The 14,703-nt window shown below is 37.9% G+C and overlaps 1 protein-coding gene across 1 annotated transcript in view; it reads left to right on the top strand.

Annotated features, from left to right (window-relative positions):
- The window catches only part of UTP18 (UTP18 small subunit processome component), a 58,372-nt gene that overhangs the window by 6,208 nt on the left and 37,461 nt on the right, over positions 1–14,703 (top strand). The window contains exons 4-7 of the mRNA NM_001098879.1: positions 2,028–2,095; positions 8,264–8,352; positions 10,223–10,348; positions 10,439–10,613. Of these exons, the coding sequence (NP_001092349.1) occupies positions 2,028–2,095; positions 8,264–8,352; positions 10,223–10,348; positions 10,439–10,613 (458 nt within the window). The remainder of the gene's footprint in view (positions 1–2,027; positions 2,096–8,263; positions 8,353–10,222; positions 10,349–10,438; positions 10,614–14,703) is intronic.

The following is a 14,703-nucleotide window of genomic DNA, read 5'->3' as shown; positions in this document are numbered from 1 at the left end:
ATTCCATTACCCCGTGACAAGCATTGATCCATTTTCTGTCTTTATAGATATGCTTTTTCCAGAATGTCATATAAATACAATAATACAGTATGTAGTTTTTTCAGTCTGTCAAACCCGTTTAGTGAATTTGTCATTTCAGATATTTTCTAGCTTGAGAAGATCTTTTCAACTAGACCTTTCGTTTTGTTCTGTTTAGTTGCTATTTTTCCTTTTATTGTGTTCATACATCCTTTAAATACTTGAATATATTTGTATTAGCTGTTTTATTTTATTTTGTATTAATTTTTATTGGAGTGTAGTTGCTCTACAAAGTTGTGTTTCTGCTGTACAGCAAAGTGAATCAGCTATACATGTACATATATCGCCTCTTTTTTGTATTTCCTTCCCGTTTAGGTACCACAGAGCATTGAGTAGACAGTCCTGTGCTATGCATTAGGTTCTCACTAGTTATCTATTTTGTACATAGTGTCTATGTGTCAATCCCAGTCTCCCAGTTCATCCTGCCCCCCTCCCCCTGCCCCCATCCATTACCATACACTTGTTCTCTACATCTGTGTCTCTCTGCTTTGCTGATAAGTTCATCTGTATCATTTTTCTAGATTCCACATGTAAGCAATATTGCATGATATTTAGTTTTCTCTTTCTGACTCACCTCACTTTGTGAGAGTCTCTAGACTCATCCACATTTCTGCAAATGGCACGGTTTCATTCGTTTTTATGTGTATTAGTTACTTTTAGGTCCTTGAGCGCTAATCCTGTCAGGTCTTTCATTTTTGTTGACTGCTTTTTTTTTTTTTTTTTCTGGTTATGGTTCATATTTTTCTGCTTCTTTGTAAATCTAATAATTTTGATTGTATTCTGGGCAGTGTGAATGTTGTTCAGTGCCTGGATTTTGTTTTTTGTTTTCAATGGGTGTTTAACTTTGTCTTGGCAGGCAGTTAAATGACTTGGAAATCACTTTGATCCTTTCAAGACTTGTTTTTAGAGATTTTTTCTATTTGAGTAGCATTTATTCTAGGCTGGTTTAGCCCTGTTAAGATGTGACCTTCCTGGGATCTCTGCTGAATGTCCTGAGTGTTCAATAAGGACCCTTCCTCTGACTGGTTGAACTCAAATGTCTGAACTTTGGTTCTGTGCAACTTAGGTCTGTCTAGTAGTTCCTTGCTTGATTGACCTCATGGAATCTTATTCTGTGAGTATGTAGCTTAGTATTCAGAAGTGTCTGTGGACCCCCTGTGCAAATTTCTGGAGCTCATTCTCTTCCTCTTCTATAGTTGATTGCCCCTCAAGTTCCTGTTGTCTCAGCTTCTTTCAAGTCTGATCATTTTCCCCTTACCTCTGTGTCAGGGTCTTATAAAAATGCCTTGAGGGGAAAATCCCAGTAATGGCATGGCTCCCCTTGTTATTTCTCTTCTCTTAGGGATCATAGTCCTATGTTGCCTTTTGTCCAACTTTTGAAAACAGTTTCATACATTTTGTCCAGTGGGCTTAGTTTGGTGGACTTGTCTATGATTCTGTTTTAAACAATTAGAATGATTTTTGCAGGCTTCTACATACCAGAATGTAACTAGCATACTTCTCTTGGAGCTTGCTTTTTCCAGGGTGAAGTGCTCCCATTTTAGTCAAAGGATATACAATGAAGGTTTGTTTATTTTACCAGTCTGGTCATTTTCTTTCAGACATGTTCTAGTATTCTATTGTGTATTCTGTTAGCATTGATTTATAACCACAAAGAGTTTTCTATTTCTTTACTTAATCACCAAATCTTGTGTGTTTATATGTGCAAATAAGGCAACAGCAAGTGTAATTAGTAACAACAAATAGGTATCCAGGTGTCCTGTATCCCAGACTAGTTTAGATGGTTATCAATTTAGGCAGGTTGGGAATATCCTGTGTGACTAGCCCTTCTGTTCCTCAGGATAAGAACTTCTTTGGAAGAGATTTCTATTTATGTTCTGACCTATATTCTTTAAATGTACCAAAGTATAAATACAGTGGTCCCTGCAAAATTTTATGTTTTTGCTTAGATTTCAGCATGCTATGGGGGGAGTCCCTGCCTGGGCAGAGGCCAATAAATGGAAAACACCTTCAGATGGTGAGTGTTGACACCTCTGTTTAAATTGGTAACTAGATTCCTAATGTTGTTCTGTTATTATTTGAGGTTTCTCATGAGACTCATTAATGTTTGAAATGTCTTTTTTTTTTAAATACCTGGTTTTGAAGTCTACCATTTCTCTGAGGGAAATGCTTTTACAATAATGTAAGACTTAATAGTATATTCTTTACTTGTAAAGGCAATAATGAATGAATTTTATTTTCTTTTCAACAGAACTATGTTACATTATGACATAGGATTAAGTAAAAAAATTAGTAGTGTTATTTCTTGATTCAGAGCCCCTTCCAAAGACATGAGCAACTGATCTAGCTATCCACTAGGAAATGGAATGTTTTGCTAAGGAGCACCTATCAGGTCAGACCCAGAGGATTACATACTTCCTAAAAACCTATTTTTCAACTCCGGATTTTAAGTTTGACTTGTACCAAAACTGTTTTCTACCGTTAAGATCTTTGAGTTTAGGTGTTATAAGTTTGGCCAAGACCTGATATGAGTTTTTGGAGTTACAAATTTTAGACTTGAAATTGACCTTTGAAATCCTTGAGAGATTCTGCAGTATAGCCTTTCATTGTAATACAGGAGCTCCTTTCTTAGCATCTTTGATATATGATGAATTTCTATTTGATTGTCGTCATCACCTCTCCCTTCCTTCTCCCAACCCATATCAGTCCTGGTATTCAAGTATAGGGAGCCCTTACAAGGAACCAGTTTTATACATTTCTGATAGAAAACGCAATCAGTTAGTAAGTAGAAACTTACCTTCTGGTTTCCAACTAGATACTTTTAGAGGTTGAGGGACTCTTAGTGATATAACCTGACTTGATCCACTGCAAGAAGCTTTTCCACAACAGCTGCTAGATGATAACTTAGCCTCTGCTTCAATATATCAAATAATGTTGTGCTCTTTATTTGGCTGTTTCTTACTCTCTTCCTCTTTAAGAACTAATTGTTCTAATTTTTTACTATTTTGAAATTTAATCTTTCTACTCTCTAGTCCTATATTTTGAAGAAATATAATCTTATCTTATGAAACTGTTCTGTTATTTGAGAAATGTTTTTCCAAGGTTTTTTTTTTTTTTGGTATGTTAATCATCTTGTTATCACTTTTTTTAACATGACATAATTACAAACTTTGGTCACCAGTTTACTTTCCTGAATGAAATACAATTTTATTATCTGTTTTAGAATACTGCATTCATAGAATACTCTATTTTAGATCCATGTAATTATAGATAAGGTTTTATGCTAGCACTGAAGCAGAAAATTTCCCAGATCCCAGTGGCTTAATCAGGTAGAATTTTTTTCTGTGCATATGGTTAGGGTGGTGAGGTCATGTTCTACTTCAGGGGCCCAAATTCTTAGAGATTCTGCCATCTCATTCTGGGCCTTCCAGAGTTGCCGAAGGTATTGACGACTACCAGTTGACTTACAGGAGAAGTGAGAGAGGCTCACGAAGGGAGCTTAATAAAACCTGTCCTGGAAGTGCTACATGATACTTGCGCCCACATTTTTTTGGCCAGAACTCAGTCGTGAGACCACACTTAACTGCATGGAATACCAGGAAGTAGAGTGTGTCTTTGTGCCAAGGAGAAAAGGGAAATGAATTAGGTCAACAGTTAGCCAGTCTGTTACTGTCTGGGATATTGAAGTCTAAAACCTTTATTGGACAGATGACAGGAGTAAGGTTCAAAAAGATACAAGTGATTTGTCCAAAGTATACTTATTGGCAAAGTGGTGACTATAATAACCGAGCTTCACAGTTTTAATCTCACAGTTATTTTTAAAAATTAATTAGTTAATTTTTGGCTGTGCTAGGTCTTCATTGCTGCGTGTGGGCTTTTCTCTAGTTGCAGTGAGTGGGGGCTATTCTTCATTGCAGTGTGCAGACCCTGGAGTGTGTGGGCTCAGGAATTCCATCACATGGGTTTAGATGCTCCATGGCATGAGGGGTCTTCCCAGACCAAGGATCGATCTCATGTCCCTTGAGATTTCTAACCACTTAACTCTGTCCCTTTAAGGCAGATTCTTAACTACTAGACCACCAGGGAAGTCCCACCATTTGTTATTTTTATCTGTAAATACTAGATTATTGTGTTTTTTTAAGGTTATTTTTTGTTTTTCTGAATTACTTTTTTTTGGCTCACTGTTACGTAAGTTCCCTGACCGGGGATTAGACCTGTGCACCCTGAAATGAATGTGCGGAATCTTAACTCCTGGACTGCCAAGGAAGTTTCTAGATTAAAAGAGAAATACCTCCCCCAACCCCCACCCCGCTTTAAACGTAACTGTAATGCTGTTACGATCCATTGGATCATAGAAAAAGCAAGAGAATTCCAGAAAAACATCTGATTCATCGACTGCACCAAAGTCTTTGACTATGTGGGTCACAGAAAACTATGGAAAATTCTTAAACACATGGAAATATCAGACCACCTTACCTGCCTCCTGTGAAACCTGTATGCAGATCAAGAAGCAGCAGTTAGAACCAGACATGGAACAACGGACTGGTTCCGAATTGGGAAAGGAGTACATCAAGGCTGTATATTATCATCTTGCTTATTTAATTCATATGCAGAGTACTTCATGCTGGACTGGATGAAGCACAAGCTGGAATCAAGATTGCTAGGAGAAATATCAATAACCTCAGATACGCAGATGACACCACCCTTAATGGTAGAAGGTGAAGAGGAACTAAAGAGCCTCTTGATGAAAGTGAAAGAGGAAAGTGAAAAAGCTGGCTTAAAACTCAACATTCAAAATGTGAAGATCATGGCATCTGGTCCCCTCACCTCATGGCAAATAGATGGGGAACCAGTGACAGACTATTTTGGGGGCTCTAAAATCACTACCTATGGTGACTGCAGCCATGAAATTAAAAGATGCTTGCTCCTTGGAAGAATAATTATGACAAACCTAGACAGCGTGTTAAAAAGCAGAGACATTACTTTGCTGACAAAGGTCTGTCTAGTCAAAGCTGTGGTTTTTCCAGTCATCATGTATGGATGTGAGAGTTGGATGATAAAGAAAGCCGAGTGCTGAAGTAATTGATGGTTTTGATCTGTAGTGTTGGAGAAGAGTCTTGAGAGTCCCTTGGACTGCAAGAAGATCCAACCAGTCCATCCTAAAGGAAAGCAGTCCTGAATATTCTTTGGAGGAACGGATGCTGAAGCTCCAATACTTTGGCCACCTGATGAGAAGAACTGACTCCTTGGGAAAGACCCTAATGCTGGGAAAGATGGAAGGCAGGAGGAGAAGGGGACGTCAGAGGATGAGATGGTTGGATGGCATCATTGACTCAATGGACATGAGTTTGAGCAAGCTCTGGGAGTTGGTAATGGACAGGGAAGCCTGGTATGCTGCAGTCTGTGGGTTTGCAGAGTTGGACATGACTGAGCAACTGAGCTGAACTGATATGCTTGCAGTAATCAGTAATAATTCCTTAATATTGTAATTGTGTTATTGTTGCTCTTTTTTTGTCAATTTATCTACCCCTCCCCCCAATCTTTTTAGATTGCTTTGTATTCTTGGTCTTCACAGGTACTCTTGAATCTGGCTAGATGTCTTTTCTAAGTTTTGCAAATTCTTGCCTGTTAATCTCTTCAAATTGTTTTTGTTCCATTCTTTCTTTCTTTCTAGGATACCAGTTACATTTATGTTAATTTTTTTTAAACATTCTGTGTGTTCTTTTCTGATGATTGGATGCGTTCAGGGTGGTATGGCTGTAGACTATTCTTTTCTGTATTTTCTTTTTGCTTTCTATGCTTTAGTCTGGATAATTTTTTCTGATCCTTTTTCTAGACCACGAATTCTCTCTTCATGTAATTTTGATACCTGTTAAAACCATCCACTGGATGTTAAATTTTCATTACTGTGTTTTTTTCAGTTCTAGAATTTCTATTTGGTTCTTTTTTTTTTTTTTATGATAGTCTGAGATTTTGTTTTGCTTTTTAAGTCTTCACTGAAGTTGTTACAGTATTGCTTCTATTTGTGTTTTGGTTTTTTGGCCTAGAGGCATGTGGGATCTTTGCTCCCTAATCAAGGATCAAACCCTTACCCCCTGCTTTGGAAGGCAAAGTCTTAACTGCTGGACTGCCAGAGAAGTGGCTGGTTCTTTTTTACTCATCTAGTTTTCTGGCTTACTTCTGAGTCTTGTCTTTCAAATATGTAAAACATGTCTTTTAAATATGTTAAATATATTAAAAATGAAGTTTTAATTTTTTTATTTTTCTTTTCCTTCCAGTTTTATTGAGAGAATTGACCTACAACACTGTATAAGTTTAAGGTGTACAGTGTAATGATTTGACTTACAGACATCATGAAATGATCACCAAAATAAGTTTAGTGTATGTGAACATCCATCATCTCAGATAGATAAAAAGTTATAGACATAGAAAAGAAATATTTTTCCTTGTGATGAGATGTCTTAAGAATTTTATATCTTAACAACTTTGATATATATAGCAGAATTCTAGTTATCATGTTGTATGTTATATCTCTAGTACTTACTGATCTTATAACTGAAAGCTTATACCTTTTGGACTGCCTTCATCCAATTTCCCCTTACGTTCCTCTCCCTCACCAATCTCTGGAAACCACAGACCTGATCTCTTTTTCCATAAGTTTTAAACATAATATTTAAATTTTTATGTCTGATAACTCCATTATCTAGATCTCCTGTGAGGATTGTTTGTTTCTCCTTAGGTTTTCAGTCAGATTATATTCACCTTGTGATTATTGACCTGGTTCTGTTTCATTGAGTGGTGGGCATTGTACATGAAAAATAGTATCAAATAGAAAAATGGTACTGCACCTATTTGCAGGGCAGGAATAGAAGACACGGATATAGAGAACAGACTTTTGGACATGTGGGAAAGGGAAGATGGGATGAATTGAGAGAATAGCATTGACTTGTATACATTACTGTGTGTGCGGTGGGGCTTCCCTGGTGGCTCAAGTGGTAAAGAATCTGCCTGCAATGCAGGAGACACAGGTTCGATCCCTGGGTCTGGAAGATCCCCTGGAGAAGGGACTAGCTCCTCACTCCATTATTCTTGTCTGGAGAATTCCATGGACAGAGGAGCCTGATGGGCTACTGTCCATTGGGTTACAAAGAGTCGGACACAACTGAGCAACTAACACATGTGTAAAAAGATAGCTAGTGGGAACCTTCTGTATAGTACAGGGAGCTCAGCTTGGTGCTCTGTAATGACTTGGAGAGATGGGATGGGGGTGGGATGGGAGGGAGACTCCGAAAGGGGGGAATATGTATAGCATATATATAGCTGATTCACGTTGTATGGCAGAAACTAACACAATATGGTAAAGCAATTATCCTCCAATTAAAGAAAAGTAGTATTGATTAACTAGAGGTCTAGGACAATGATATATTTCTCTAGAGAATTTGTACAGTTGTTTTTGGGTAAGTGGCTGGGCAAGGGGTACTAGCAATCCTAAAACGTTTTATTCTAATGAGACAGTACGAGGTTTTAAAGCTGGGTTTCAGGTCTTGGGAGATTTTCTTACGATTCTTTTATTTCACCTTTAATTTTATGTATTGCCTTTTGTGGCAACAATTTGAGAGCCTGGTAGTTTATCAGGTCCCTTAGGCACCCTAGAGGGCTTCTGGTGCTAGGTTTTGCCCCCTTAACCTTAAACACTCTGCTTAGCTTCTCAGCTTTCTTTAGGAGACTCATCAGTCATCTCCAGGGGAAGAGCAGGCCTGTTACCTGTCTTTGAAGTTCTGACGCATGGTTTGCTACCAGTGATCTTCCAGTCAACTAAAAATTCTAGTTCTTTTTCTTGTGAATTGTTAAGCTAGATCTGCTGTTCATCCTGTTGCCAGTTTTGCCACAATTATGAGTTTCTCTCTTTAAATGTTGACTCAGTTTATCTTTATTTCATGTTCTTTTAGTCACTGTAGTGAATGTGTGCCTTTCATTCCAGAGTCGGGCTTTTAAACATATACATTGATGTGTTTGTCATTTCCTCTTTCAAATTTATTTTGCTGTTTTACCAGTTGTAGCTTAAATAAAATGATTGAGGTTGGGAGAATGGGAGGGGAGTTGAAGTTTGAAATACAGGTGTTTGGGTTAGGTGATGGCTATCTCATTGATTCTAAAGATATACTTATGGGTTTGTTTGACATAGATGAAAGTGAAGAGGAGGAAGATGATTTGTTGCAAAGGACTGGGAATTTCATATCCACATCTACATCTCTTCCTAAAGGAATCTTAAAGGTGAGAATTAGTAAAATTGGGCCAAACCAGCTAATTACCTCAAATCCAATATACTTTGACTTTCAGACCTATGGCTTTCTGTTATCTGTGGGATTAAATGTGCTTGCTGTCTTTTTGCCTTGATAAATATTTGTGTAAGGTGTTTTTTTTTTTCCTTTTGCAAAAATGATAACATTAAATTATGTTCCCAGGAATCTTTTATGATTCTTGCTTGATTCCTCCTTTTGCATTTCTCATCCTTTCTGTTGACAGGAGCCTGGTTCGTGCTGCATGGCAACAATTTCATGGCTAGACTCTCCATTTCCACTTCTTCCTCAACCATTCTTCCTACAGTAGCCTGAAGGGTCTTTTAAAAATAAAGTGTCATGTCCTGTTACTTTTCATTGCTCTTTGTAAGCTTTCTTATCATAGTCTACTCTACCCTCTTCCTGGGATCTGACTTAATGCTTACGTCTTCAACTTCATCTCATTCCTTTTTCTCTTACTCCTTATTTAGGCCGCAGAGACCTTGTTTCTGTTTTCTGCACATGCTGAGTCCTTTCTTGCCTCTGAACCTTTGTTCTTGCTCAGTCTTCTGTCTGTTTTTCAAGCACAGCCAGTGGCAAACTCATTCTTACCTTTCTGCTCACATAATGTCATAGAAATGTCTTTCCTGGCCTTCCTGTCTAAAGTGGCTTACTCAAGACTTCCCTAGTGGTCCAGTGGTTAAGAATCTGCCTTCCAGTGCAGAGGACTTGGGTCTGATCCTTGTCAGGGAACTAAGATCCCATGAACCACAGATCAACTACACCCAACTACGCCCATCCATTGAGACTAGAGAGACTGCTGCAAGAAAAACTACTGCATGTTGCAATAAAGATTCCCCATGTGCTGCAACTAAGACTTGATACAGCCAAATAAATCTTTTTTCAACCTTTTTTTTAAAGAAGTAGCTTACTCTAGTTACCTTCTAATTTACTCCTGTGTCCCACTTGTTCGTTGTTGTAACCAAGTGCTTACTCAGCACTTACTTCAAATATCTGTCAAATGAACTGTTCTCTCTTTGATGTAATTTTCCCCATTATAAAGTGATAGCATGTGAATTATATGAGAAAAGGGGATCTTATGGTAAATTATTAGTGATTCTGTCTATCCTTACTCTGAAGGTAATTCATTTAGCTCCTCATAGAGTGAATTCACCTCTGTTGAAAATGTAGTCAAAAACAGAACATCATATAATACTATGATGTTTTATATAATTTCATTTTTAATGCAGAGTGAAAAGCCTGTAAAAACAAAACAAAAGCATGAAAATAGTCCAAATGACACATGAGATCATCATTACTTCAAACTAACAACCATATACCATGAGAGGAAAACATTACCAGTCCATACCAACCATTGCTGTTGTTCAGTTGCTGAGTCAAGTCTGACTCTGTGACCCCATGAACCGCAGCACACTGGGTTTTCCCATCCATCACTATCCTGGAGTTTGCGCAAGTGGACATGCCAACCGTAGAACCTTGGGAATGACCACTCGTTGCCTCTTACTGTGCACCATGACTACAGCGATGCCAGAGTAGGAGTTTTAAGTAAAATTTCCATGGAAATAAAAATCTCCTAACTCAAATGGATATATCTCAGGGAAATGATTGTGTACTAGAGTTCCAAGGCTTGACGATTTAATCTCCTTTGAAAGATTGTAAAAATGGATTCTTGAATAGTGAAACATTGTACGAGAATACTAGTTGGTCACAGAGCTGTGGTCTTCTGGTTTTCATTGCAGTGCACTTTCTTTTGCATTGTAAACTATGATGTCTTTTATCATGCTTTAAAGAAGATAATGTTAACCCATTTGAATTGATAAAATTTCAACTTTATTTTTCCACAGATGAAGAACTGCCAGCATGCGAATGCTGAACGTCCTACTACTGCTCGGATCTCGTCTGTGCAGTTCCACCCTCGTGCCCAGGTTGTGATGGTCGCTGGACTGGATAATGCTGTATCCCTATTTCAGGTATGTGGAGACTTGTAGTGAAAAGTGTTTATAATCAGCATACATGGTCTTTGGAAATAATCAAAAGGAATATTTTAAAATTCCTTATAGGTTGATGGAAAAACAAATCCTAAAATTCAGAGCATCTATTTGGAAAAGTTTCCGATCTTTAAGGCTTGTTTTAGTGCTAATGGAGAAGAGGTTTTAGCCACAAGCACTCACAGCAAGATTCTTTATGTCTATGATATGCTGGCTGGAAAGCTAATTCCTGTGCATCAAGTAAGAGGTAAGGTTTCTATTGAATGTATTGACACCCACAGCCCACAGCTGAGTTTGTTTAACAGTATTTAGAACCACTTTTTTTTTCTTCCCATAAAGTTCTTAAAAATAGAGTTTCTTTGGTTTTAGTGTGTAGAAAATGTGTTGTTGAGATAATGTGTTTGAATGAAAAAAGTGAACTGAGTTTATTGGGGGGAAAAAATGATAGTTTGCAAATCTGTATTCCCCTAGAGTAGAAAGGCAGTTGCACATATTTGGCTGTAAAATCAGCAATTGCTGCAGCAGAAAGAATATGAGCCTGGGAGCTAGAACACCTGGGTTCTAATTCTTCAGACAAATTATTTCACTTCTTTGTTCTGAAATTTGGATACCCTCCAGTTCTTCTGGTGTTTGTTTTAATACAATTTTGATTTACATTTAAAGGGAAACAAAGCACTGCTTTTGGAAGTCGTACTTCGAAAAATGAATTACTTAGCAGATGTATCATCAGATAAAAATTAGTCTTTCCTCTGCCTTGTCTATTCTTTGGCATTCTCCTACCCCCGTTACCACTAAAGCACAGTGCCACCTTCATGAACCCTTTGGGAACCAAAGCCTTGTGATTGGTTGGCTTAACATTATAAATCTTGGGAGGGTGGGAGTTGGTGATGGACAGGGAAGCCTGGCATGCTGCAGGCCATGGGGTTGCAGAGAGTTGGACACGACTGAGCTGAGCTCAGCCCCTGCCACTTTGTGAATGCTCCTTGATAACTACTGCCGCCATTAAGAGCAGCATATAATCTATCTGATCACAATCAGACCACTTCCCATGCTGTGGAATTTGGCTCTATTCTGATTAACCTGGACATTCTTTTTCTTATCAGTTGCACAGCAGTTGACCTGAAAACTCATTCTCTAAGCGGTAGCAACATTTATAATCTGATATCATTAAGTTGTATATCTTTTTTGCTCAAGGCCATATTATAAATTTTATCTGGCTTCTATTTTGAAAGCTCCAGCTTTTGTAAAACAGTTGTAATATTGATATTGGCATTTATTATCACTATATTTTGTGTGAAGTTAAAAGCAAAATGCTGTGTACACGTAACTGGCATTACACGGTGTAAGTGAAACCGATTGGTGTCATTTCATGGAGGCTCTGAAGAACGCTGGTACCATAGTCCTTTATGTCTCAGTGCAGAGAGGAATTCAGCAAGAGCACAGTGGTGGATAAGAAGTGATCTATTAGAACGGCACACCTGTGAGGCCCCAAGCGCCCAGGAGAGAAATGCCGTGCTCTGCGAACTTAGTGGTCTACAGTTTTCATAATCAAAGGAATAGTGAGGAGGGGGAGAAGACTTCCTTGTCTTTCTTGAATAGATGCCATGTTTTCATCGTCAACTCCTCCTCCAGATTGGGCATAGGAGTTTTCTTGTCCCTGTGTGATCAAGCTAGGTCCACAAATTTGTTTTTCACATGTGTAGAGCACATATTCTAGGGATCATTAACTTACTTAGCTCACTGGGCAGGATATGTGTCTCATGCCCCCATTGGTTTATGGTTTAGGAGCATACCCTGTGCTTCTGTTGCTAAGCAAGCCTGTTTGGTTTTGTGGTTAAGCAAACCTGCTTTCTTGAATAATAATTAACTTACAGAGATCTTCCATATATTTCTATTTTCTATTTCTCTTTCTAATCCCTAGTAGGATTAAATATTTAATCATCTATCTTGTCGTTTCATTCTGTCCTTATCATTTCCCCCCTCCAGGTGTTTACCCTTTTATTCTTAAAAGAGGGGGTAAGGGGTGAAGTTCTTTCAGTCAGTAGCTACTTTCAGCTGAGAATGGGCATAGGCCTGTCAGGGGAAGGAGTGAACATCTGGCTGACTGTCCCTTTTTTAAAATTTATTTTTAAATGAAACAGGTGAATATTTGTAATGATAAAAAGTATAATTCACAAAGAAGATAGACATCATAAACCATCAGACACCTAATAACAAAGAAGCATGGATACATAAAGCAAAAATCAGAACAAATAGAAGGGAAAAGAAAAAGTAGTCACAGTGACACTAACATTTCTCTGAGAATATTTTATCAAGTGCAGGAAAAATAAGAATAGAAGCATCTTGAATGATGTCATTAATAATTTTTTTTTTACATGTATAAATAATCAAAATTCTTTAATTGTCAACTAGAATCTTTTTTTAGTATTTTCACTAAATTACTGATGTTTCCTCTGAAACATATAAGGTTTTTAATGACCAGACTTTACAGGTGAGACATTTTGAGTTTCTCTCGGTTTTTCTTTTTTTTTTATTTTTTATTTTTTTTATTTTTATTTTTTTATGTTAATAAACTTCTGTTTGATTTTGTCCTGCTATTCTGTCATTTCTTACAGAGATCCTCAGCTAAGAACTCAAAAGGGTAAAGGGAAATAAGCCTCTATGTCACCCTAAGTCAGCTTCAATAATTGCCATAGTGAGCAGTCTTTTTTTTGGGGGGGGGGGGGCTGAAATGTCCTATAGCTATCAATTAGGTCTAACTGGTCTATTGTATCGTTTAAAGTTTGTGTTTCCTTGTTAATTTTCTGTTTAGTTGATCTATCCATAGGTGTGAGTGGGGTATTAAAGTCTCCCACTATTATTGTGTTATTGTTAATTTCTCCTTTCATACTTGTTAGCATTTGTCTTACATACTGCGGTGCTCCCATGTTGGGTGCATATATATTTATAATTGTTATATCTTCTTCTTGGATTGATCCTTTGATCATTATGTAGTGACCTTCTTTGTCTCTTTTCACAGCTTTTGTTTTAAAGTCTAATTGTCATTAATAATTTAAATGTAGATTTCTGTTTATATTATATTAATCTTATATCCTACACAAATATATTTTGTCGCTTTTCTATTTGGAGAACTGCAAGTCAGTGTCACTCTGGTTAGCATTATCTTTTTAGTTCTCTTGGATGTTAAGCATTGAGGAATCTAAAAAAAAGTTTAGGAATCTAAAAAAATACAACAGTAAGCATCAGAAAAGTCATTAAAAGAGATTATAACCATAATTTTAAAGATCTGAACCATTTTTTTCCCCAGTGGTTTCCAAATCCAGAAGGGGGTCACTTGAGGCCTCAATCTGTTTGTTTTAATTAGGCCCAGAGTCTCAGTGTTTTATCTTTTAGGGTCTGTTGAGTCTTTTATGTCAGTTATAGATTTAGTCCGTTCCTTTTTTTCTGTTAATATCGTTTGGTGATGAGGGTTCCTTTTTGTCCCTTGAGAGGTAGAATGACTCCTAATTTAGTTAATACGTCCCTTTTATTAAAGAAATAGGGTAATTAGGCATAAACAGAAGGCAATGTAGAAACAGCCGGTTTTTTATGTTACAGAAAAGGGGTCCCAGGAAAGTGGGCCCCTGTCTGTTTCCTGACATTCCCATTACATATTTCTTTCAGTTGATAAGGTTTTCAGTCCTTTGGGTTAAGAGCAAGAAGATGCAGCAGTGTTTATGAGAAATTCTATCAAGCGGCCTGCTGTTTCAGTGACCGCCTGAGGCTCAGTGTTAGTTGTATATATGCCGTCTCTGGGCAGAGCCACTTCTAGCCTTGGGCCCTGTCAGTCTTTGGATTGTGAAACCATCTATGGTTGTGGGCATCTGGGGCCTTCACTCTGCCAATGCCCTGGCTGTTTGCAAGGGCATGTGGATCACTATTTCTTCTAGTGTCCCTTCTATCCACACAGGGCACACTTATTTTGCCTAGGTGCCCAGTAACCATGGCTTTGTAGTCTACCATGTCCAGTTTGGCCCAGAAAGTCTGGCCTCTTCTTTGGTGGTCCCTGAGTGGACAGAGCCGTCACAGTCATTTGAGCCTTTTCTTTTTCTCTTTGGGTGCCGTCAGCGTTTTTGGCCATATCCCAGTTATTGAAAACCAGATAAGCCAGTTGGAGTAAATCACTCATAGATGGTCTGAGGACCAGCAGTTTTTTTTTTTTAATTTTGTGCCTGATGTCTGGGGCAGACTGGGCTATGAAGTGCATAGCCAAAAGGGCTTGTTCCTTGAGGGAAGAGTAGTCCATATTTGTGTACTTTTTAAAAGCTTGTATTAATCACCCTTGAAAAACTATAGTG

The sequence above is a fragment of the Bos taurus genome, chromosome 19, assembly GCF_002263795.3.
Source record: "Bos taurus isolate L1 Dominette 01449 registration number 42190680 breed Hereford chromosome 19, ARS-UCD2.0, whole genome shotgun sequence".
In the NCBI taxonomy this organism is placed as follows: domain Eukaryota; kingdom Metazoa; phylum Chordata; class Mammalia; order Artiodactyla; family Bovidae; genus Bos; species Bos taurus.
Note: the sequence above shows the minus strand (reverse complement) of the source record. Positions and strands in the feature narration are given on the sequence as shown.